Source organism: Lolium rigidum, chromosome 2 (assembly GCF_022539505.1).
Source record: "Lolium rigidum isolate FL_2022 chromosome 2, APGP_CSIRO_Lrig_0.1, whole genome shotgun sequence".
Taxonomy (NCBI): Eukaryota; Viridiplantae; Streptophyta; class Magnoliopsida; order Poales; family Poaceae; genus Lolium; species Lolium rigidum.
In genome coordinates this window covers 193,220,807-193,244,147 of record NC_061509.1, presented here as the reverse complement: position 1 = coordinate 193,244,147, position 23,341 = coordinate 193,220,807, and the positions used below count along the sequence as shown (strand labels likewise).

General features: G+C 44.1%; 2 protein-coding genes across 4 annotated transcripts; both read right to left on the bottom strand.

Annotated features, from left to right (window-relative positions):
• Positions 1-2,925: 2,925 nt before the first annotated feature.
• LOC124692773 (14-3-3-like protein GF14-E) lies at positions 2,926-6,960 on the bottom strand. 3 transcript variants are annotated; one of them, XM_047226207.1, is made up of 6 exons: positions 6,901-6,960; positions 4,756-5,194; positions 4,587-4,665; positions 4,328-4,450; positions 3,328-3,444; positions 2,926-3,242 (listed from the first exon to the last, which is right to left on the bottom strand). In XM_047226207.1, exons 2-6 carry the CDS (start codon positions 5,154-5,156, stop codon positions 3,183-3,185), a joined length of 780 nt encoding a protein of 259 aa, XP_047082163.1. In that variant the 5' UTR covers positions 5,157-5,194; positions 6,901-6,960; the 3' UTR covers positions 2,926-3,182. The 3 variants fall into 3 exon arrangements, with proteins under 3 accessions (XP_047082163.1, XP_047082164.1, XP_047082162.1); XM_047226208.1 differs by having other exon boundaries at positions 4,756-5,199; positions 6,901-6,921; XM_047226206.1 differs by lacking the exon at positions 6,901-6,960 and adding an exon at positions 5,627-5,743.
• On the bottom strand, positions 5,949-6,886 carry LOC124692774 (F-box protein GID2-like). The gene has a single exon (XM_047226209.1). It carries the CDS (start codon positions 6,588-6,590, stop codon positions 5,964-5,966), a length of 627 nt encoding a protein of 208 aa, XP_047082165.1. The 5' UTR covers positions 6,591-6,886; the 3' UTR covers positions 5,949-5,963.
• Positions 6,961-23,341: the final 16,381 nt, after the last annotated feature.

Sequence of the window (23,341 nt, the reverse complement as noted above, 5' to 3'; positions counted from 1 at the left end):
CGGTGTTGATGCAAATGCCGTTCCCATGGCTTCAGCTCCTGCCACTGCCATGTTGTACAGTGCCTCCCTTGGATCCGCCGCGCCTATATAAGCCGCTCCGCTCGCCGCGATGTCCCTGCTCCACTCTTCCTCCATTCTCCCTCCACTCACCCTCCACCTCCACCGATGGCGTTCTACGACGACGACGGCGCAGCCAACAACGGGTTCCCCCGCCGATCTCTCCACGCGTTGGAGGGGCACCTCCTCCACCAGGCGGGGTACCCCTGCCCGCCGGACATGAGGCCCCCCGGCGGCGGGTGGCGGCTAAGCGCTGGTGGCGTGCCAATCCCGCCGCCGCCCCAGGGCCACGCCCTCGATGTCGCCATCGAGGAGGCGCGGATGGCGATGACGGAGGAAGAACGCGCCGACCCGCGCCACCACCCCGAGAACTACACTCGGTGGAACTCTTTCTTTCTCCGGTGGTGGGAGCGCGAACTGGCGTCCTACGACGGCCCGCCACCTCCTCCTCCGCACAACAACGCCGCGGGTCGCCGGCGTTGGTGGAGCGCCCCGGATAGGACGCTCCACAACGTCCTCGAGCACATCGAAGGCGGCAACTCGCCGAGGCTCACGATGCCCCCTCCATCGAGGGCATCGACCAGCCGCCAACGGGGAAACAGCTGGCAGCCACGGCGCATGGCTGCCAGTTCCTCGTCGTCCGGTTCGGCGGCGAGGTCGATCTCCAGGTCGGCGCCACCGTTGGCGCCGGTGAAAAAGGAGCCGGATTCCCTGCCGAGCCACCGCACGTGCGGCGGCGGCATCGTCATCCGCGAGCCATCGACGGCACAAGGACGGCGCCGCCCCAAGCGCGAACATGACACCTCCGGCGAACGGAAGCGAAAACCGGTGAAGGTGAAGGTGGAGGAGGACGCCGAGGACGCGACCATCCTCGAGGCCGTCATCGCGAGGTCCCTCCAGGACCTCGTCCCCGCCGAGAACGCCATGCCGCTCGACCGGGCCTCGCGCCCGGTCGAGGGAGCGATGGGAGAAGGAGGAGGCGGAGCGGCAGGCGAGGCTCCTCCAGGACGTCGCTCGCTACCGACGGCCTGCGACTCCTCCATCCGGCGCCGTCGTCCCCGTCGTCGACCTCGAGGCCTCCGACGACGACCTATACAAGCCATCGCCATCCCCGCCTCGCACCAGTGGCCGGTGGGGAGACGCCGGCCAAGGCAGCAGCCAGGCGGCTTCGGCGCCGCCGCAGTTCGACGACGACGGCTCCGACGATGATGACGGCGACTACACGGTGTTCTACCGCCATTTCGGCATGTAGAGCGCCGTGTTTTTATATTTACAGTTGTATTCCCCTAGCCGAATTCGAAATATAGTCGAATTCGGTCTCTATGTATGAACTTCGCCCTCTATATAGTAAATATCATTAAATTTAGCCTAAATTCGACCCTTTTATGCCGTAGTTTGTCAAGTTTCCGTTTTTCAAATTTAGATCGCCGTCTTCGTCTGAGATCGCGGCTGGGAAACTACTCCTCCCCACGCCAAATTTACGTTCAATCCGGACGTAAATTTCCCTGGATTTCGACGTGGGGAGGGCAAACGAGTGGAGATGCTCTTAGAGGGAGGGATAGTCGATCGGGTTGGGAAGGTGACAGCAGGTGTACCCAATACATATTGACCCTTTACTCTAGGAACTCAGAGAACCTGAGAGAATTCAGTTTCACCCATGCATTTGCAATCCAATAAAACAAAGGAACTATTATTACACTCCTCCGCTGTATCTTTGCAATCCGTAGTTCGCACCAAATCTGTCTCAAAGTGGAAATTAAATTGTACTGATCCAATCAGGACATAGTAGCAGCACCACCACCAGGTTGGGGAAGACTGTCTATGCAAGGATGGGGACGATCAGTGCCTACACATGAAAGAACGGATCAGGTTACGCCTTCCCTTACATGTCAGGTCACCTCACCCCTCCATACATACGCCACCACCGGGATGTCAACATTGCTCCTCAATCCATCGCCTTCCCTCTCCTCCTCAGGCTGCTACCATCTCGCATCATTATAGGACACAGAGGGATTGAGAGACGACAGGATAGAGAGAGCGCATCATGATTCAGGAAAGGGGCACTCACACCACACCGGGAGATGAACGAGATGGTGCTGTTGTTCCTTTCTCAGATTATCGTGAGAAGTTCTATCTTTTGATAATTTGCAAAGTCATACTCCCGGTGTGAAGGGTGAGTTTACCTTGACTCTCTAGTCAAGATTTGACCAACATTATGCACACAAATTTCGATTTGGCCAACATTAGGTACAAAAATTTAACTGGTGCCAGCAAGCTGGCATGTACTCCATGCTTTTCTAACCAAAAGGAGTGCACCAGCATAAAAAAAATAGCAGTCATCCAAACAAAGACCATAAATTTAGCTATCAGCAAGAAACTGGTAAATGTTGGTTTTAGACACCAACAAAACATAACCTAGAAGACACGGGAAATGCACTTTGGCTCATAGGAGCATATGCTCCCATTATGTGAATCCACATTTCAAAGTGTCAAAAAATTCTAAACTAAATTTTTACATGTACATCTACACATTTTATGTCGGTGCACAAGTTTTCAAAAATAAAAACATTTTTCTGTGGCTCCTGTAAAAAAGACAAATTTTGATGCTGTAACACGACTACGTACAGGATATTTTTTTGTCTTTTTTGTACACACCACACAAAATGTTGTTTTTCCACGAAAACTTGTGAACGAACATAGAATGTCATGATGTATACCAAAAAATTTATGTCAGATTTTTTTGACATTTTTTAATTTTTTTTTATTATTTTCTATAATGGGTGCATATGCACGCGTGTGCCAAAACGCCACCTCCAGAAGACACCCATGACCCACTGGAAAAGAGGTAGAGGAATAGAAGACAACGGCTGACAAACAAGAGCAACAGAAAATTCTAAAAACAAAGTAACGCAAGGTTCAACAAGAGGCTCCCCAACAATCATAGCCTGATAACCAACCCGCCAAGCAGCTAGGCTCTGCAACCTTCCCTATCACAACATAAGGAGCCTCCAAACCACAAGGACACTAGAATCTATACTGAAGAAAAGACAATCCAGAGCACATTGAAGTGTCACTCGAAGACAGAAGAACACAATAGTTCAAGTCTCCGGGCACATAGACCACGTTTACTGTCCATCGCCAGATTCACCCTTAGGAGCATCCTTGATTTCTTCAGCAGCGTCCTCCTGCAGCCAAGCACGAGAAATTTACATATTTAGAATGACTAGAGAAAAGAGGATGCAAGTAAAAATTCTTGGGACTAAGGAATACCGAGATGTCAGAAGTCCACAGCGTCAGGTTATCGCGCAGCAGTTGCATGATCAAGGTGCTGTCCTTGTAGGATTCCTCGCTCAGAGTGTCCAGCTCTGAGATGGCCTCATCAAAAGCCTGACATAAGCATAGCAGATTAAGGCTAAAATGCAGTTATACTATATTTGAAAATATTAACAGGACTAATGAGGCTTCAAAAACTATTGAAGGCATGACAAAATAGACCCCCTCTCCCAACACTAAGGAAACAAAAAGAGTTATCTTTGCAGTGACACGAATAGCATGATACCACTATAAAAGTGAGCAAGTCATATAGAAAACAAGAAAACAAGTGGATGACATTCATCCTTACAATGTGAGAAATACTATAGAAAAGGTGAATGGGTACAAGTGAATGATATTCGATCTCCTATGGTTCTTTGATCCAATGAATGGGACCTGTACAATGGCAGATGATGCACTTACATTGAATGCAATCCACCATATTCTAAACATGCTAAGTTGCTATCTTGCAAGTGTTTCTTCCACGTTATGAATCTTGTCTACAATTAGCCTCTAACTTCAGCACTTAATTGATTAAATGGGCATTGAGAAACATACATTTATTGTTTGATTCATTAATATTTTTATCTGAACTTATGGAGGCTAACATCTCCGCAACACTTAACTAATTCTGCCTATTGGCTTTGAGAAGTCTACATCTGTAAGTCTATTTATCATGATATCTGGTGACCTTTTTGCACTCTGCGGAACAATTATTATTTCCATTTAGTGTTTCAGGTTCAACCACATATGATATTTGCGTAAAGAACAGTATAGCACATGTCAGTGATGACTTGTTAGCTTACATGTTATTCAGTTGTTGATATTTAATCCCAATTATCAAGTCAAAGTTTTACATAAAAGCTGCATTCACTTCAAATATTCTCAAATCCACATGGTCTATTCAGTTTGGAACTACTGATAAGTCATACACAACAAGTTATTGTAGAAGACAAACCTGCTTGGCGAGGTTGCAAGCACGGTCAGGAGAGTTAAGGATCTCATAATAAAACACTGAGAAGTTGAGTGCCAGACCAAGCCTGATAGGATGAGTTGGGGGCAACTCTGCCAGTGCAATATCCTGAAAGATTTAATAAGAAACTAAACTGAGCAAAACTCACCACCAGATGATACAACTGGATAAATCACACATGAAACAGATTCCATCTAAGGGAAATTAAATGTTACATAAGTGAAATCCAGGGCAAGCAAACCACCTGGGCAGCTTTGTATGCAACCATGGTGTTCTCAGCAGCATCCTTCCTCTCAGATCCACTCTTGAATTCCGCAAGGTACCTATTGAATAACATAAATTCAACCAAATCAATTAAGTAATTCCATTAAACAAAAGATGCAGGAATTCTATGATGGTCATTACTGTAATACCTGTAGTAATCACCCTTCATCTTGAGGTAGAAGACCTTAGACTCTGGAGCGGTTGATGAGGGGACAAGGTGGGAATCCAGAAGCTTGAGGATACCATCACAGATCTTAGTAAGCTCAGTCTCGATCTTTCCGCGGTAGTCCTTGATGAGTGTGACACGGTCCTCGTTGCCACGACTCTCTTCCTTCTGCTCGATGGAGGAAATGATGCGCCATGAGGCACGGCGGGCACCAATAACATTCTTGTAAGCAACTGATAGAAGGTTGCGCTCCTCAACAGTGAGCTCCTCAGAGTCAACTGTCTTTGCCACCTTCTCCATGAACTCAACCATCTCCTCATATCTCTCAGCCTGCTCTGCAAGCTTAGCCATGTACACATTCTCCTCACGAGAAAGCTCAGCCATCTTGAGTTTCTGTGGATTCTAGTCGCCGATGGTCAAATCTGGAGTATTGCGATAAATTCAGTTAGCTAAGTATTGGATAACATCTGATTACGACCGCCACAAGCAAGCCCAGCTACAATAGCATTAAACCAATATACTCCTTACAGTTCAAATCTTTAAACCCGGAAATTTCGAGAAGACTCCAAACCAACACAAGCTACATATCAAGGGGAATTATACCCAGCTATTTGTTCTACTGTCCCAAGCTTCAGAATATTATGAATACACCTCTTCATTCCGTAAAAATAAAGCATTTACAGAAATAGCATTTCATTTACATACACAATATTTCTACAGGAGGCAATCAATAATATTTTTTAATTGAAATAAAAAATGAAGTGGTAAAAAAAACTAGCACAGAACAATATGTAAGATCAAGATATCAAAATATAAGCAAAGATTAAATCACGATTGATGGCAGTATTGAATACCTCAATTCATTCCTCACATTGCCCCAAGCTTAATCCAGGACATTTCCCCACTAAGAGAGATTCACCAATTTGTCCATGTGACTCAACTAAATCACCACTCATCCCTATACATACACATATCGACGTTCCTATAGATCCAAGTAACACTATACATACACCTGTCTCTTACCAACCACCCCCACGCTTTGTGCTCTCTCTCCTTCACTCTCTAGTAGCTCCAGTCAGCCGAGAAGGTGTCCAAAACTCTAGGCCACACACACGCAGCAACAGACGGGGTGGAGAGATAAGCTTTTGTTTTCTTGCCAGGGAGAGATAAGCTTGTTAGGCAGAGACCAGATCAGCCGCACTGCCCACCTCCACTCTTATCGCTGCCATCACCACCCTTGTCCTTCTTGGGGAAAGGATGGTTCGGCATGTTCTGGAAGAACCCAATCGAGAAGAGGGACAGCGAGAGCTGAACCTGGTCCCTGCCCAACCTCACAGGCAACTGCCTCCTCCCCTGCCTGTGCGGCGCCCCGGCACCACGCTGCTGGAGCGGGCGGATGTAGACGGCGTGCAGGCGGCGGAATCCCCCGAGCGAGAGCACGACCGCGCGGAGCTGCTGCTGGGAGAAGCCGAGGTTGGCCCACTCCCGCACGCACGCGGCCTCCCACAGCCGCTCGTCCTCCGCCAGCTGCCGCCACCCCTGGCTGACGCACGCCGCCGCGGCCAGCGTCCGGGCCTCCGCCCGCCGCAGGATCTCGAATATCGCGTCCTCCCCGAGATCCGGCACCCTCGGCGGCTCGCCATCCGGCGGCGGCGGCTGTGGTGGAGGATGGGAAGAGGAGGACGCCTCGGCCTGGCTTGAGCTCGGGGGCGGCTCCGTGCGCTGCTTCTTGGCTGGCTCGTTGGAGCTGCCGCTGCCGGAGGTAGGTGGAGGAGCCCAGGGATCATCGCGGCCGGAGGAAGCGGAACCGGACTTCATGGCGGCGGAATGAATCTAGCCGCCTTGGCCAGAAGCAGGAGCTGCTGCTGCTGCCTGCTCGAGCGAGCGATGGATCACCTGTAGACACGACAGCTTTATCTATCTCACACCGGAATCATCCCACGCAATCAACTCAAAACGGCCCCAAAATTCTACCAACCCCAACGCTAGAAATCAAGCACGGATTCGCCCGATTCAGCGCTCTGAACCCCAACCAAACCCCAGATCTGACCTAAATCGAAGTACTACCAGCGGACCAAAATTAGGGATGGAGCAACTCGAGAGGAATCCGTGAGGAGTGGTAGGTTACCTGCGCTCCGGCGGCTGCTCGCTTCCGGTGGCTAGGGAAATGTTTCCGTTTCTGTTCTCCGTTCTCGCAGCCGGGGCGCTCCAGACCTATAAAAAGGGGGTGGACGCCGTAGACGCCGACGACGACGCCGGGCGCCGCCCGTCCAATCTAGGCTCGACACGTGGCGCGTCTGTTCCCGTCTGTCGCGTGGCCCCCGCGAACAGCTGTGTGTGCGCACATGGCGTGGGGTGTGCTTACAGGTGGGCCTGACTCTGCGGTGGCGTGGGAACCCACAAACAGGAAGACAGGCTCAGCAAGGATGGAGGAAATTGCACAAATCACCATCTTTTGCTGTCTTTGTTGCGCAAAACACCACCTTTACATATTTGTTGCAGAGATCACCACCTTTTGATGTAATGTGTTGCATAGAGGTCCAAATCTGATATTGGAGTCAGATTAAGCTAATTAACTTCAAATTTGACAGCTGGCCCCATAAAACAGAGATGATGTCACATTTTAAAAAGAAAAATCCAATAATTAAAACAATATTAAAGAATAATTCTAGGAAAGTTTGAAACGAATCTAACATGCCATCTGAAATTTGTGTCATATTTTTAGATTCGGTCAACATTTGATGAAATTTCCAAAAAAAACAATGTAAATATTCTAGCAATTAAAACAATATGATCCGAATAATTTGAAACATAATGACATAATTTAGAGAAGTAAATCAGGAAGAAGATGAAGTTAAAGGTCCTTCATATTCACATATCTGGGGTCAGACCATAGCGTTCGAACCTAATTATTGATGATAGCATTTCGGACATGACTTTTTGGCTCGTAGGTGCATTTGCACCTATTAGAAAAAATATAAAATAACATATTTTAAAATGTTTAAAAATTCTAAAAAAATATTCGCGTGTACATCCAGGCATCCTATGTTGGCCCATAAAAGTTTCATTATGAAATAAAAAATTGTGTTCCTTGTAAAAAAGACAAATTGCGACGCTATATTTTCATTACAGATAAGACACTTTTTTTTATCTTTTTTACCCAAGTCATAAAAAATGTTCTTTCATGCCGAAAATTTAGTGGATCAAAATAGAATATTAGAACATACACGTGAATATTTTCTCAATTTTGCTCATATTTTTTGATTTTTTTTGAAAATTTCATCAAACACTGATCGAATCAAAAAAAATTGACACAAATTTCAGACGGCATGTTAGATTCATTTCAAACTTTCCCAGAATTATTCTTTAATATTGTTTTAATTATTGGACTTTATTTTTCAAAAAAGTTTGAAAACACAGTAGATGATATAGTGGACACCACGTCATCTCTATTTTATGGGGCTAGCTGTCAAATTTGAAGTTAATTAGCTTAATCTGACTCCAATATCAGATTTGGACCTCTGTGCAACATATTACATCAAAAGGTGGTGATCTCTGCAACAAATATGTGAAGGTGGTGTTTTGCGCAACAAAGACAGCAAAAGGTGGTGATTTGTGCAACTTCCTCGCAAGGATGCGTCGGAGCGGCTATTCGAACAGGACGCATGGACAGTGGATGATGTCATGATGGTGTTCGCCTCGTGGCGTGTCGGCTGCAGTGTGAAGCGAGACTATCGAGGAACATTGAAATGATGGGGCGGGCCGGCGGCGCACATAAACAGGGTCGTAGCTGCAGCCTTGTGGAGTGGGCTGGAGGGGATCATAGAGTATTTTGATTTAGATGGGATTTAATCCCGTCAATTCATTTCAATCTCTAGGAAGCTGATAAGGGCATGAACATGCGAATGTGGGCACTTTGATAAAATGTTGCTATCCTACCAACGATCCAAGGCTATGGTTTTCTTCTCGGAGCAAGTCTTTGAGCCACGACTAAGAGCATCTCCAGTCGGCGTCCCTCAAAAAACGTTCGGTATAAATAATTTGGGAGACGTTTAGGACCGCGTTGGACAAAAAGAATCCAAAAATCTGTAAAAAAAAAAGAGGCTCTTTCCAGCCACGTCCCTCAAACAGCGTCCGGTTGCATGCATTTTGAGGGGACCACTTCATGTGGAAAAAGTAGGTGAGAGAAAGTGTGGGAAAAGAGAATGACATGTGGGGAGTAGGGGCTGCATGCATGCGTCCGGACGCTGTTTTTGTGTCCGGCGTTCCCGGTAGAGACTCTATGTACAAAGTCTCTATCAGGGACGCCGGACATAAAATGGGGCGCTATTTAGCTTTGGGGGACGCGACTGGAACGCGATTTTCCCCATTTCTTGTCCGCCGTCCCCCAAACGTCATTTGGGGGACGCGACTGGAGATGCTCTAATTTATTGAAGTTGTTGATTCATCACGATATTTTGCACAATAGCATATCCAAGATGGACCCCTCCTTCGATGAGAGTGATCAAAATTAAATTTGATGGTGGTTTGTCAGGACAACCATGGTCGGTTTTCAGGAGGATATCAATGGTATCGAGGGCAGCCTCAGAGATCATCGAAGCCTCTTTCCTCAGCAAGCAGTTGATTTACTACATGTCGGGAGGCTATTGGTTGCATCGGATTGCCTTAATGTTGTCATATAGATCAAAGGAGGAGATGTCAGAGGACGACAGTACATGATTGAGAAAGATTCTTGTGAAGGAGGCTTCTGTTTTGAAGAGGAGAAGTAGGAAACAAATCAATTAGCTAAATCGACTACGTCATTAGAAGAGGGTATGCATGTTCGATTGCTTTAGACCTCGAATGACCTTAATATTCATGTAGACGTGTTGAATTTGATTGAATAAAGTTATCATTCTTCTAAACAAATGCATGCTCTTACATTTTTTGTTACAAAGATAATATTGAAAGCACATGAATGAAGTGTGAGCATTTCTGGAGACACGGGTAGAAAGACATGTTAGTCATTGTCTCCTATCGTGTAGAGCTATAGGTTAACATGATATACTCCTCGTAGTAGCAGGTGCCGTGTCGTGAAAAGTCGGCGACATTTTTGCACCCAACCTACATAAAATATACTTTCAAAAGTATGAAGCTCATACTTAGAAGATTCTTGGAAAAAATTTGATTATTTTCAAGTTATACATAAGTGTACATATTTGAATATCTAAAATGTGCCAACAAATACTTTGCTACCAATAGAAATTAATCAAATGGATCAATGAAAGCAAATACCTAATCCATATTTGAATCCACATATTTGAAATTTTTGTAGCCTACAAATAAAAATATGGAATAGAAAATTTTGATATTGCATGTATATATACAATTCGAGTTTTTTTTTTGGATTCTCGTGATACCTAGAAATCTTTTTTTTGGTTAATTTTTCCTCTTAAGAACAGCCAGCATTGAGATTTTTCGGTGGCACCTCGTTTGGTTGGTAATCTCTAACTTAGATAGTGTACAGCAAACGTTGGTCGGTAGGTTCGCTAAACACTTAGATGTTACTAGGAATGGCATCGAGGTTGGCTATCACCGATGAGTGCTGACGAGGGTGCTCCCCTGCAATGCCCACCATGAGGGGCTTAGGGTTAACGGAATCCTGCAGGCTGACACGAGACATCGGATACCAAACAAACGGGGAGAGAGATTTACCCAGGTTCGGGACCCTCGATGAGGTAAAACACTTACTTCCTGCTTGTCTGATCTTGATTATCGAATATATCGGGTTACAATGGGGTATCCGATAGGCTATGGTGGTTGTCTCGTCAAGAGGCAAGTGTTCTAAGTTTCTAGCTCTGTCTTGCGGTGGATCTACGTGTTCAAGTTGTTTTCCGGTAGACCCTCACGTGGCCTTTATATAGCAGGCCAGGTCCCGAGAGTTCTATCTGGACTCGACTAGGTTACAATGAGATATATTCTAGTCTTTCCTTGTATAGCGTCTTCTTTCCTTGTTCGTCAAGAATCCTTCTTCGGGTAGGTCTCCTTTGCTAGAACCGACGTATAGTTACACCTTGGTGGTTGGGAAATCTTCATGGGCCCCTAGTTGGGCCGGAGGAGGTAGTCTAGTGTTGGTTACCCGAAGGGTAATTCCCACATGAGTAACCCCCTAGTGACTGGGTGAAGTAAAGCTTCGGGCAGGGACTATAATTGCCTTCATCCGAATGTCCATATATGTTGAGAAGACTTGATCCTTCTTCATCATTTTGAAGTCGAAACTGCTAGATATCGGGTGCGCGTCCAGCGCTCCCGATGGGAGTAGCCCCCGAGTCTAGGGACGGATGCTTGCAACCGTGCGTAGACTCAAGTTGTACTACTCGAAGATTCTGATGCCGATGTGTAAGGGTATATTGCCCCTATGTGTGGTTTTGGTAATTAATAACAACCCCTATGGACTAATGTTTTCATTGAGTTTATATGAAGGGATATTCCATAGGTAATACTTGTAGTCCATGTGTTGGATTCAAGTATGGATGCCATGAAGATAAAAGACATACCTTGAGTATTGGCATCAAGATCATCGATTTGAAGACATATATGTGATATGATCAAGAAGAAGAAATGAAGATGGAGTTCTTATGTGAAACTCAATATTAGCCATGCTCTAGCTTATGTGTTAAGCAATGAATGATCAAGATAGTATGATAGAGCATGAGAAGATACAAGGTTGAACAATACAAATAGTGAAGAATAGATTCAAATTTGGTCAACACATGAAGCATGAAGAATGTGCCACGTGAAGTCATGTGGTATGGTAAGTCTTGTCAATTATGCTTTATGAACTAACCCATCATATATGTGCCCTTCTGTTGTATATGTGGGTTAGGTATCTTTCCATGGGCATGCATCAAAAGTGAGATCTTATATAGCCCATGAGAGGATGACATCAAGTGGTGATCGTCATCAAGGTTGAGTTGGGCAAGTTCAAGTTGAGCATCTCAAGAGGATCACATGCTTGAAGCTTGCCATCCATTTAGTGATAATGGACATGTGAAGATGTGCTTAATGAAGCTATCCCATAATGGCGTATGGGGGAGAAAATCATGAGTCTTCACGAAACAACAATGATCAAGTGATGCAGGTTGAATCTGCCATCTTTCATCCTTACCTCAGGAACTGGCAGCCCTAGGTATTTTTCTGCAAAGCTTGCCTTGTGAACATTTAGGATCGCCATCACTTGTTGACCCATCTCGTATGTACATTTGTTCCCTAGGAGCATAGAACATTTCTCTAGGCTTAACAATTACCCTGTTGTCTGTTCATAGTTACACATGACATTTTTCACTCTCAACGCTTGCTCCTGGTCATCCCTAAAAAAAAGCAGCCTGTCATCTGCAAAAACTAGGTGTGAAATTCCTGGGCTTTTCCTACAGATTTTTAGCTAATGAATCTGATTGTTATCAATCTCTTTCTGTATCAAACGAGATAAACCATCAGGTATAAAAAGGAAAAGATATGGGGATTAGGGGTCCCCTGCCGTAAACCTCTTGAAGATCTGAAATACATTTAATCACTGATTTAACACAAACCATCACCCATTTAATCCATATATCTACAAAGCCCAGTTGATTGATCTTCGGCTCAATGATATTGACAATGATCTCAGGCTGCACATTTGTATACACCTTGTATGGATATTTGAAGAAACTAGTTGCTAGTTCGCCCATCTCTTCCATATTAAGCGCATTCATACATGTGAGGTGTGCCATTGTTTTCCACGTGTTGACCTCCTATTCTCTTTGTTCACACGTGAGGAGGGGTATTGAGATATATAAGTGGATTTCCTAGCCCGTCCGAACATGGAAAGACCCAGAGGGCTCTTATACCATGTCTTGTTTGTGTTATGGATTTCATTATTGTTTACTCATATATAGTTAATTTTCATCATGCTCTTTGATTGATCCATGTTGTCATTGTAACCAGGGGGTTAACCTATGCCTCCGGGAGTATCCTCACCCAAGACAGCTGCAGAAGCATTAAGATCAGGTGTTGGACAAACAACAAGCAACACAAGAATTGTGTGTGATATTGTCCATACGTTTTCAATGGAATTTCCTCTTTGTGCCGCCAAGCCATCAAAAAGTCCTATCAGATCGATAAGAAATGCTGATTGGGAGGCACTTGTGAAGGCTTGGAAATTAACCCCAAAGGATGGTCTGCTTCTTTATGACCTTGCTGATGGGATTCGTAGCATAGAAAACAAAAAAAAATTCCTACCGCAAGAACGAAAACCAAGCCAAGATTCAATTTAGAAGATGGGAGCAACGAGAAGATCATGAGAATAACCCTCGAAGATTTCCAAAGCCTACGAGATTAGATCTCGTTGTTGCAGAAGATGATCACTTGCCGCTTTCAGAAGCGCGTAGAAGATCTTGACGGTGCCACAGTCGGGCAGCACCTCCGTACTCGGTCACACGTTCGGTGTTGATGATGACGTCCTTCTCCCCGTTCCAGCGGGCAACGGAAGTAGTAGATCCTCCTCGGAATCCCGACAGCACGACGGCGTGGCGGCGGTGGTGGTGGAGAACTCCGGCAGAGCTTCGCCTAAGCACTACTAGAGGTGTATGAGGAGGAGGGGCGGCTAGGGTTTGGGGAGAGGGGGGCGCCGGCCTTGGTGCCTCTAAGGGGTGCGACCAAGGTGTGGTTGGTGTGTCCGGCCCCCTCCCCTTGTCGCTCATTATATAGGTGGAACCCCCAAGGGTTTGTCCAAGTCTTCGAATAAGACCCCAATTCAAAAACTGCCATATGGACGAATCCTACTTGGGTTGGGACTCTCCCCTTTCCCTTTGATGGGGTGGCCAACCCCCTTAGGTGGAGTCCACCTGGGACTCCTCCTCCCTTTGGCTGGCCGGCCAAGCTTGGTGGAGACCCCACCTTCCATGGTGATTTCTTCCGGACTTTTCTAGAACCTTCTAGAACTTTCCATAAATACACCGGATCATTTTCAAACTTAGAAAATGACTTCCTATATATGAATCTTATTCTCCGGACCATTCCAGACCTCCTCGTGATGTCCTGGATCCCATCCGAGACTCCAAACAAAACTTTGAACTCCATTCCATATTCCATATCTACTTAAAACGACATCAAACCTTAAGTGTGTCACCCTACGGTTCGCGAACTATGCAGACATGGTGGAGACTCTTCTCCGACCAATAACCAATAGCGGGATTTGGAGATCCATAATGGCTCTCACATATTCAACGATAACTTAGTGATCGATTGAACCATTTACATACGATACCGATTCCCTTTGTCTCGCGATATTTTACTTGTCCGAGGTTTGATCATCGGTATCTCCATACCTTGTTCAACCTCGTCTCCGACAAGTACTCTTTACTCGTACCGTGGCATATCATCTTGAAACGTCTTCGATGTATCGATAATTTCTTATGTTCCATGCCACATTATTGATGATATCTACATGTTTTATGCATACTTTATGTCATATTTATGCGTTTTCCGGAACTAACCTATTGACGAGATGCCGAAGGGCCGCTTGTCGTTTTCTGCTGTTTTTGGTTTCAGAAATCCTAGTAAGGAAATATTCTCGGAATCGGATGAAATCAACGCCCGGCATCTTAGGATTGCACGAAGCTTCCGAACACCCGAGAGTCATCGGAGAGGGGCCACGGGGCCACCGAGATGACACCCGGCGCGGCCAAGGGGGGCCCGCGCCCCTGTTGTGTCTTCGCCTCGTTGACCTTCCGACTCCGCCTCTTCGCCTATATAAAGGTCCCCGACCTAAAACCTCGATACGAAAAAGCCACGGTACGAGAAACCTTCCGCAGCCGCCGCCATCGCGAAGCCAAGATCCGGGGGACGAGGAGTCTCCGTTCCGGCACGCCGCCGGGACGGGGAAGTGCCCCGGAAGGCTCCTCCATCAACACCACCGCCATCTTCATCAACGCTGCTGTCTCCCATGAGGAGGAAGTAGTTCTCCATCGAGGCTCGGGGCTGTACCGGTAGCTATGTGGTTAATCTCTCTCCTATGTGCTTCAATACAATAATCTCATGAGCTGCCTTACATGTTTGAGATTCATATGATGATGCTTGTAATCTAGATGTCATTATGCTAGTCAAGTGGATTTTACTTATGTGATCTCCGGAGACTCCTTGTCCCACGTGTGTAAAGGTGACGAGTGTGTGCACCGTGTGGGTCTCTTAGGCTATATTTCACGAATACTTATTCACTGTTATGAATGGCATAGTGAAGTGCTTATTTATATCTCTTTATGATTGCAATGTGTTTTGTATCAAAATTTATCTGTGTGCTACTCTAGTGATGTTATTAAAGTAGTTTATTCCTCCTGCACGGTGTAATGGTGACACTGTGTGCATCATGTAGTACTTGGCGTAGGCTATGATTGTGATCTCTTGTAGATTATGAAGTTAACTATTGCTATGATGGTATTGATGTGATCTATGCCTCCTTTCGTAGCGTGAAGGTGACAGTGTGCATGCTATGTTAGTACTTGGTTTGGTTATGTTGATCTGTCATGCACTCTAAGGTTATTTAAACATGAATATCGAATATTGTGGAGCTTGTTAACTCCGGCATTGAGGGTTCGTGTAATCCTACACAGTTAGTGGTGTTCATCATCCAACAAGAGAGTGTAGAGTCTAGCATCTATCTATTTATTCTGTTATGTGATCAATGTTGAGAGTGTCCACTAGTGAAAGTATGATCCCTAGGCCTTGTTCCTAAATATCGCTATCGCTGCTTGTTTACTCGTTTTATCGCATCTCTATCGTCCGCAATATTACCACCATCAACCACACGCCGATCCTGGGCAAAGCACTTTTCCGGTGCCGTTGCTATCGCTTATATTTATTCATACCACCTGTATTTCACTATCTCTTCGCCGAACTAGTGCACCTATTAGGTGTGTTGGGGACACAAGAGACTTCTTGCTTTGTGGTTGCAGGGTTGCATGAGAGGGATATCTTTGACCTCTTCCTCCCCGAGTTCGATAAACCTTGGGTGATCCACTTAAGGGAAACTTGCCGCTGTTCTACAAACCTCTCGCTCTTGGAGGCCCAACACCTGTCTACAAGAATAGAAGCTCCCGTAGACATCAAGCACTTTTCTGGCGCCGTTGCCGGGGAGGAAAGGTAAAAGGTACTCACACTCCGGATCTCGGCTACTAAGCACTTTTCCGGCACCGTTGTAAGTACTCGAAGCTATTTCCTTTAAATCCTGCAGTTGCATCTTTTTGTTTCTTGTTTACACTAGTTTGGCATAATGGACAACAATGAGCTTCTTATTCTATTTCCTGATTTAAGACATGGATGGTTTGATGCGAAAATTAAAAAACCCATGGAACATATTAGTATGAACACTTTGAATACCATTGTTGCTAATGATATAGAAAGTTCTAAGCTTGGGGAAGCTGGTTCTGATGAGCATGATCTTTTTAGTCCCCCAAGCATTGTGGAGAAAATTTACTTTGATGATACTTTGCCCCCTATTTATGATGATTATAATGATAGTAGTCTTTTAGTACCACATGTTATGGAGGATAAATTTGATTATGATTACAATATGCCTCCTATATTTGATGATGAAAATAATAATGATAGCTACTTTGTTGAATTTGCTCCTACTACAATTAATAAGAATAACTATGCTTATGTTGGGAGTAGTACTAATTTTATGCATGAGACTCATGATTGGAATGCTTTATGTTATATTGTTGAGTTTTCTCATGATACTACTGAAAGTTATTATGAGAGAGGAAAATATGGTTGTGGAAATTTTCATGTTACTAAAACACCTCTCTATGTGCTGAAATTTTTGAAGCTACACTTGTTCTATCTTCCTATGCTTGTTACTTTGCTCCTCATGAACTTGTTTATTTACAAGATTCCTTTTCATAGGAAGCATGTTAGGCTTAAATGTGTTTTGAATTTGCCTCTTGATGCTCTCTTTTGCTTCAAATACTATTTCTTGCGAGTGCATCATTAAAACTGCTTGAGCCCATCTTAATGGCTATAAAGAAAGAACTTCTTGGGAGATAACCCATGTGTTTATTTTACTACAGTAATTTTGTTTTTTATTTTGAGTCTTGGAAGTTGTTACTACTGTAGCAACCTCTCCTTATCTTAGTTTTATTGCATTGTTGTGCCAAGTAAAGTCTTTGATAGTAAGGTTCATACTAGATTTGGATTACTGCGCAGAAACAGATTTCTTGCTGTCACGAATCTGGGCCTAATTCTATGTAGGTAACTCAGAAAATTATGCCAATTTACGTGAGTGATCCTCAGATATGTACGCAACTTTCATTCAATTTGAGCATTTTCATTTGAACAAGTCTGGTGCCTCAATAAAATTCGTCTTTACGGACTGTTCTGTTTTGACAGATTATGCCTTTTATTTCGCATTGCTTCTTTTGCTATGTTGGATGGATTTCTTTGTTCCATTACCTTCCAGTAGCTTTGAGCAATGTACAGAAGTGTTAAGAATGATTGTGTCACCTCTGAACATGTGAATTTTTGATTATGCACTAACTCTCTAATGAGTTGTTTTGAGTTTGGTGTGGAGGAAGTTTTCAAGGGTCAAGAGAGGAGGATGATATACTATGATCAAGAAGAGTGAAAAGTCTAAGCTTGGGGATGCCCCGGTGGTTCACCCCTGCATATTTCAAGAAGACTCAAGCATCTAAGCTTGGGGATGCCCAAGGCATCCCTTCTTCATCGACAAATTATCAGGTTCCTTCTCTTGAAACTATATTTTTATTCGGCCACATCTTATGTACTTTACTTGGAGCGTCTGTGTGCTTTTGTTTGTGTTTTTGTTTGAATAAAATGGATCCTAGCATTCATTGTGTGGGAGAGAGACACGCTCCGCTGTTGCATATGGACAAATATGTCCTTAGGCTTTACTCATAGTATTCATGGCGAAGGTTGAATCTTCTTCGTTAAATTGTTATATGGTTGGAATCGGGAAATGCTACATGTAGTAATTCTAAAATGTCTTGAATAATTTGATACTTGGCAATTGTTGTGCTCATGTTTAAGCTCTTGCATCATATACTTTGCACCTATTAATGAAGAAATACATAGAGCTTGCTAAAATTTGGTTTGCATAATTGGTCTCTCTAAAGTCTAGATAATTTCTAGTATTGAGTTTGAACAACAAGGAAGACGGTGTAGAGTATTATAATGTTTACAATATGTCTTTTATGTGAGTTTTGCTGCACCGGTTCATCCTTGTGTTTGTTTCAAATAACTTTGCTAGCCTAAACCTTGTATCGAGAGGGAATACTTCTCATGCATCCAAAATCCTTGAGCCAACCACTATGCCACTTGTGTCCACCATACCTACCTACTACATGGTATTTCTCCGCCATTCCAAAGTAAATTGCTTGAGTGCTACCTTTAAAATTTCCATTCTTTACCTTTGCAATATATAGCTCATGGGACAAATAGTTTAAAAACTATTGTGGTATTGAATATGTACTTATGCACTTTATCTCTTATTAAGTTGCTTGTTGTGCGATAACCATGTTCCTGGGGACGCCATCAACTACTCTTTGTTGAATATCATGTGAGTTGCTATGCATGTTCGTCTTGTCTGAAGTAAGGGAGATTTACCACTAATTTAATGGTTAGAGCATGCATAATGTTAGAGAAGAACATTGGGCCGCTAACTAAAGCCATGAATCATGGTGGAAGTTTCAGTTTTGGACATATATCCTCAATCTCATATGAGAACATTAATTGTTGCTACATGCTTATGCATTAAAGAGGAGTCCATTATCTGTTGTCTATGTTGTCCCGGTATGGATGTCTAAGTTGAGAATAATCAAAAGCGAGAAATCCAATGCGAGCTTTCTCCTTAGACCTTTGTACAGGCGGCATAGAGGTACCCCTTTGTGAGTATTGTTTAAAACATGTGTATTGCGATGACAATCCTGGTAATCCAAGCTAATTAGGACAAGGTGCGGGCACTATTAGTATACTATGCATGAGGCTTGCAACTTGTAAGATATAATTTACATAACACATATGCTTTATTACTACCGTTGACAAAATTGTTTCTTGTTTTCAAAATCAAAGCTCTAGCACAAATATAGCAATCAATGCTTCCTCTCGCGAAGGGCCTTTCTTTTACTTTTATGTTGAGTCAGTTCACCTATCTCTCTCCACCTCAAGAAGCAAACACTTGTGTGAACTGTGCATTGATTCCTACATACTTGCATATTGCACTTGTTATATTGCTTTGCATTGACAAACTATCATTGAGATATACATGTTACAAGTTGAAAGCAACCGCTGAAACTTAATCTTCCATTGTGTTGCTTCAATGTCTTTACTTTGAATTTATTGCTTTATGAGTTAACTCTTATGCAAGACTTATTGATGCTTGTCTTGAAAGTACTATTCATGAAAAGTCTTTGCTTTATGATTCATTTGTTTACTCATGTCATTTACCATTGTTTTGATCGCTGCATTCATTACATATGCTTACAATAGTATGATCAAGTTTATGATGGCATGTCACTCCAGAAATTATCTTTGTTATCGTTTACCTGCTCGGGACGAGCAGAAACTAAGCTTGGGGATGCTGATACGTCTCCGACGTATCGATAATTTCTTATGTTCCATGCCGCATTATTGATGATATCTACATGTTTTATGCATACTTTATGTCATATTTATGCGTTTTCCGGAACTAACCTATTGACGAGATGCCGAAGGGCCGATTCTCTGTTTTCTGCTGTTTTTGGTTTCGTAAATCCTAGTAAGGAAATATTCTCGAAATCGGATGAAATCAACGCCCAGCATCTTAGGATTGCACGAAGCTTCCGAACACCCGAGAGTCATCAGAGAGGGGCCACAGGGCCACCAGATGACACCCTGGCGCGGCCAAGGGGGGGCCCGCGCCCCCTGTTGTGTCGTCGCCTCGTTGACCTTCCGACTCCGCCTCTTCGCCTATATAAAGGTCCCTGACCTAAAACCTCGATACGAAAAAAGCCACGGTACGAGAAACCTTCCAGAGCCGCCGCCATCGCGAAGCCAAGATCTGGGGGACAGGAGTCTCTGTTCCGGCACGCCGCCGGGACGAGGAAGTGCCCCGGAAGGCTCCTCCATCGACACCACCGCCATCTTCATCAACGCTGCTGTCTCCCATGAGGAGGGAGTAGTTCTCCATCGAGGCTCGGGGCTGTACCGGTAGCTATGTGGTTAATCTCTCTCCTATGTGCTTCAATACAATAATCTCATGAGCTGCCTTACATGATTTAGATTCATATGATGATGCTTGTAATCTAGATGTCATTATGCTAGTCAAGTGGATTTTACTTATGTGATCTCCGGAGACTCCTTGTCCCACGTGTGTAAAGGTGACAGTGTGTGCGCACCGTGTGGGTCTCTTAGGCTATATTTCACGAATACTTATTCACTGTTATGAATGGCATAGTGAAGTGCTTATTTATATCTCTTTATGATTGCAATGTGTTTTGTATCACAATTTATCTGTGTGCTACTCTAGTGATGTTATTAAAGTAGTTTATTCCTCCTGCACGGTGTAATGGTGACAGGGTGTGCATCGTGTAGTACTTGGCGTAGGCTATGATTGTGATCTCTTGTAGATTATGAAGTTAACTATTGCTATGATGGTATTGATTTGATCTATGCCTCCTTTCGTAGCGTGAAGGTGACAGTGTGCATGCTATGTTAGTACTTGGTTTGGTTATGTTGATCTGTCATGCACTCTAAGGTTATTTAAACATGAATATCGAATATTGTGGAGCTTGTTAACTCCGGCATTGAGGGTTCGTGTAATCCTACACAGTTAGTGGTGTTCATCATCCAACAAAAGAGTGTAGAGTCTAGCATCTATCTATTTATTCTGTTATGTGATCAATGTTGAGAGTGTCCACTAGTGAAAGTATGATCCCTAGGCCTTGTTCCTAAATACTGCTATCATCGCTTGTTTATTGTTTTACTCGCATCTCTACTCGTCCGCAATATTACCACCATCAACCACACGCCGATCCCGGGCAAAGCACTTTTCTGGTGCCGTTGCTACTGCTTATATTTATTCATACCACCTGTATTTCAATATCTCTTCGCCGAACTAGTGCACCTATTAGGTGTGTTGGGGACACAAGAGACTTCTTGCTTTGTGGTTGCAGGGTTGCATGGAGAGGGATATCTTTGACCTCTTCCTCCCTGAGTTCGATAAACCTTGGGTGATCCACTTAAGGGAAACTTGCTGCTGTTCTACAAACCTCTGCTCTTGGAGGCCCAACACTGTCTACAAGAATAGAAGCTCCCGTAGACATCACATCTCTTGTGACCAAGTCACATGCTTGCAAGCTAATTAGACTACATTCCACCGAGAGGGCCCAGAGTATATCTATCTGTCATCGGGATGGACAATATCCCACTCTTGATCCATATGCCTCAACTCATACTTTCCGAATACTTAATCACACCTTTATAACCACCCATTTACGCAGTGGTGTTTGATGTAATCAAAGTACCCTTCCGGTATAAGTGATTTACATGATCTCATGGTCGAAGGACTGGGTAACTATGTATCGAAAGCTTATAGCAAATTGAACTTAATGACGTGATCTCATGCTACGCTTAATTGGGTGTGTCCATTACATCATTCATCTATTGACATAACCTTGTTATTAATAACATCCAATGTTCATGATCATGAAACTATGATCATCCATTAATCAACAAGCTAGTTATACAAGAGGCTTACTAGGGACTCCTTGTTGTTCACATAACACACATGTATTAATGTTTCGGTCAATACAATTATAGCATGGTATGCAAACATTTATCATAAACACAAAGATATATAATAACCACTTTATTATTGCCTCTTGGGCATATCTCCAGCAGTCTTCCACTTGCACTAGAGTCAATAATCTAGATTACATTGTAAGATACCTAACACCCATGGCATTCTGGTGTTGGTCATGCTTTGCCCTAGGGAGAGCTTTAGTCAACGGATCTACCACATTCAGATCTATGTGTACTTTGCAAATCTTTACTTCTCCATCTTCGGTGTATTCGCGAATCGAATGAAAACGCAGCTTGATATGCTTCAGCTTCTTGTGTGACCTTGGTTCTTGTGCATTGGCGATGGCACCCATGTTGTCACAATAGATGAATAGTGGGTCCAATGCACTAGGAACCACACCAAGCTCAACAATGAACCTCTTCATCCATACCGCTTCCGATGAAGCCTCCGAAGCCGCTATGTATTCCGATTCAGCTTGAATACTTCGCCACCGTGCACTCGCTTGGAACTACTCCAGCTTACTGCAGGCACCATTCAATATAAACACGTACCCAGACTGAGACTTAGAGTCATCAGGATCAGTGTTCCAACTTGCATCGGTGTAACTGGTTACAACGAGCTCTTGGTCACCGCCATAACAAAGAAACATATCCTTAGTCCTTTTCAAGTACTTCAGGATGTTCTTGGCCGTTGTCCAGTGTTCCATTCCTGGATCACTTTGATATTTGCTGGTCGAACTAACAGCATGAGCGATATCCGGTCTAGTACACAACATAGCATACATGATAGAGCCTACTGCCGAGGCATAGGGTATCTGATTCATCATTTCTCTTTCTTCTGCCGTAGCTGGACCTTGAGTCTTACTCAAGACCTTACCTAGCAACATAGGCAAGAACCCTTTCTTTCTTTCATCCATTCTAAACTTCTTTAGAATCTTGTCCAGGTATGTACTCTGTGAAAGCCCTATTAGGCATCTTGATCTATCTCTACAAATCTTGATGCCTAAAATGTACGCTGCTTCACCAAGGTCGTTCATTGAAAAACACTTATTCAAATAACCTTTTACACTTCTTAATGTTCTATATCATTCCCAATCAATAATATGTCATTTACATATAATATCAGGAACACTACAGAGCTCCCACTCACTTTCTTGTAAATACAGGCCTCTCCGTGACACTGTATAAACCCGAAGTCTTTGATCACCTTATCAAAGCGTCGGTTCCAACTCCGGGATGCTTGCTTCAGTCCATAAATGGAACGCTGAAGTTTGCATACCTTGTCAGCATTTTTAGGATCGACAAAACCTTTGGGTTCACTACAAGAAAAGTTGCCATGGCCGACGAAGTTGAAGTCGCGCCGTGGTTGCTGGTGTACCATGGCCGACGATTTTGGGTCTGTCCGTTGTGCATGTCAAAATGTTTTTTTTCTCGTTTTTGAGGCCACCTAGCCCGACGAAAACGGCCAAAACGTGGCGTATGGTGGCCCGGGACGTGGTGCATCTCGAATTCTCGGGTTCGCCGGCCGAGTCAACGCAAATCCGCACCGCCGAGGGATGTAGGGCCCACATGGCAGCCTCTCCGGCATTGTTTTTTTCTCGATCGCGCCATCTCGTTCAACGCTCTCCGATCGAGCCGTTTACGATGCGGGATCATGGGTCCCGCATGTCATCCTCTATGAACCAAAATTCTTTCTATTCTTGGATTTTTTTGACCCCCGATTTCTCGGCTACTTCCTTTTTCTTTTGATCCTTGCCTCC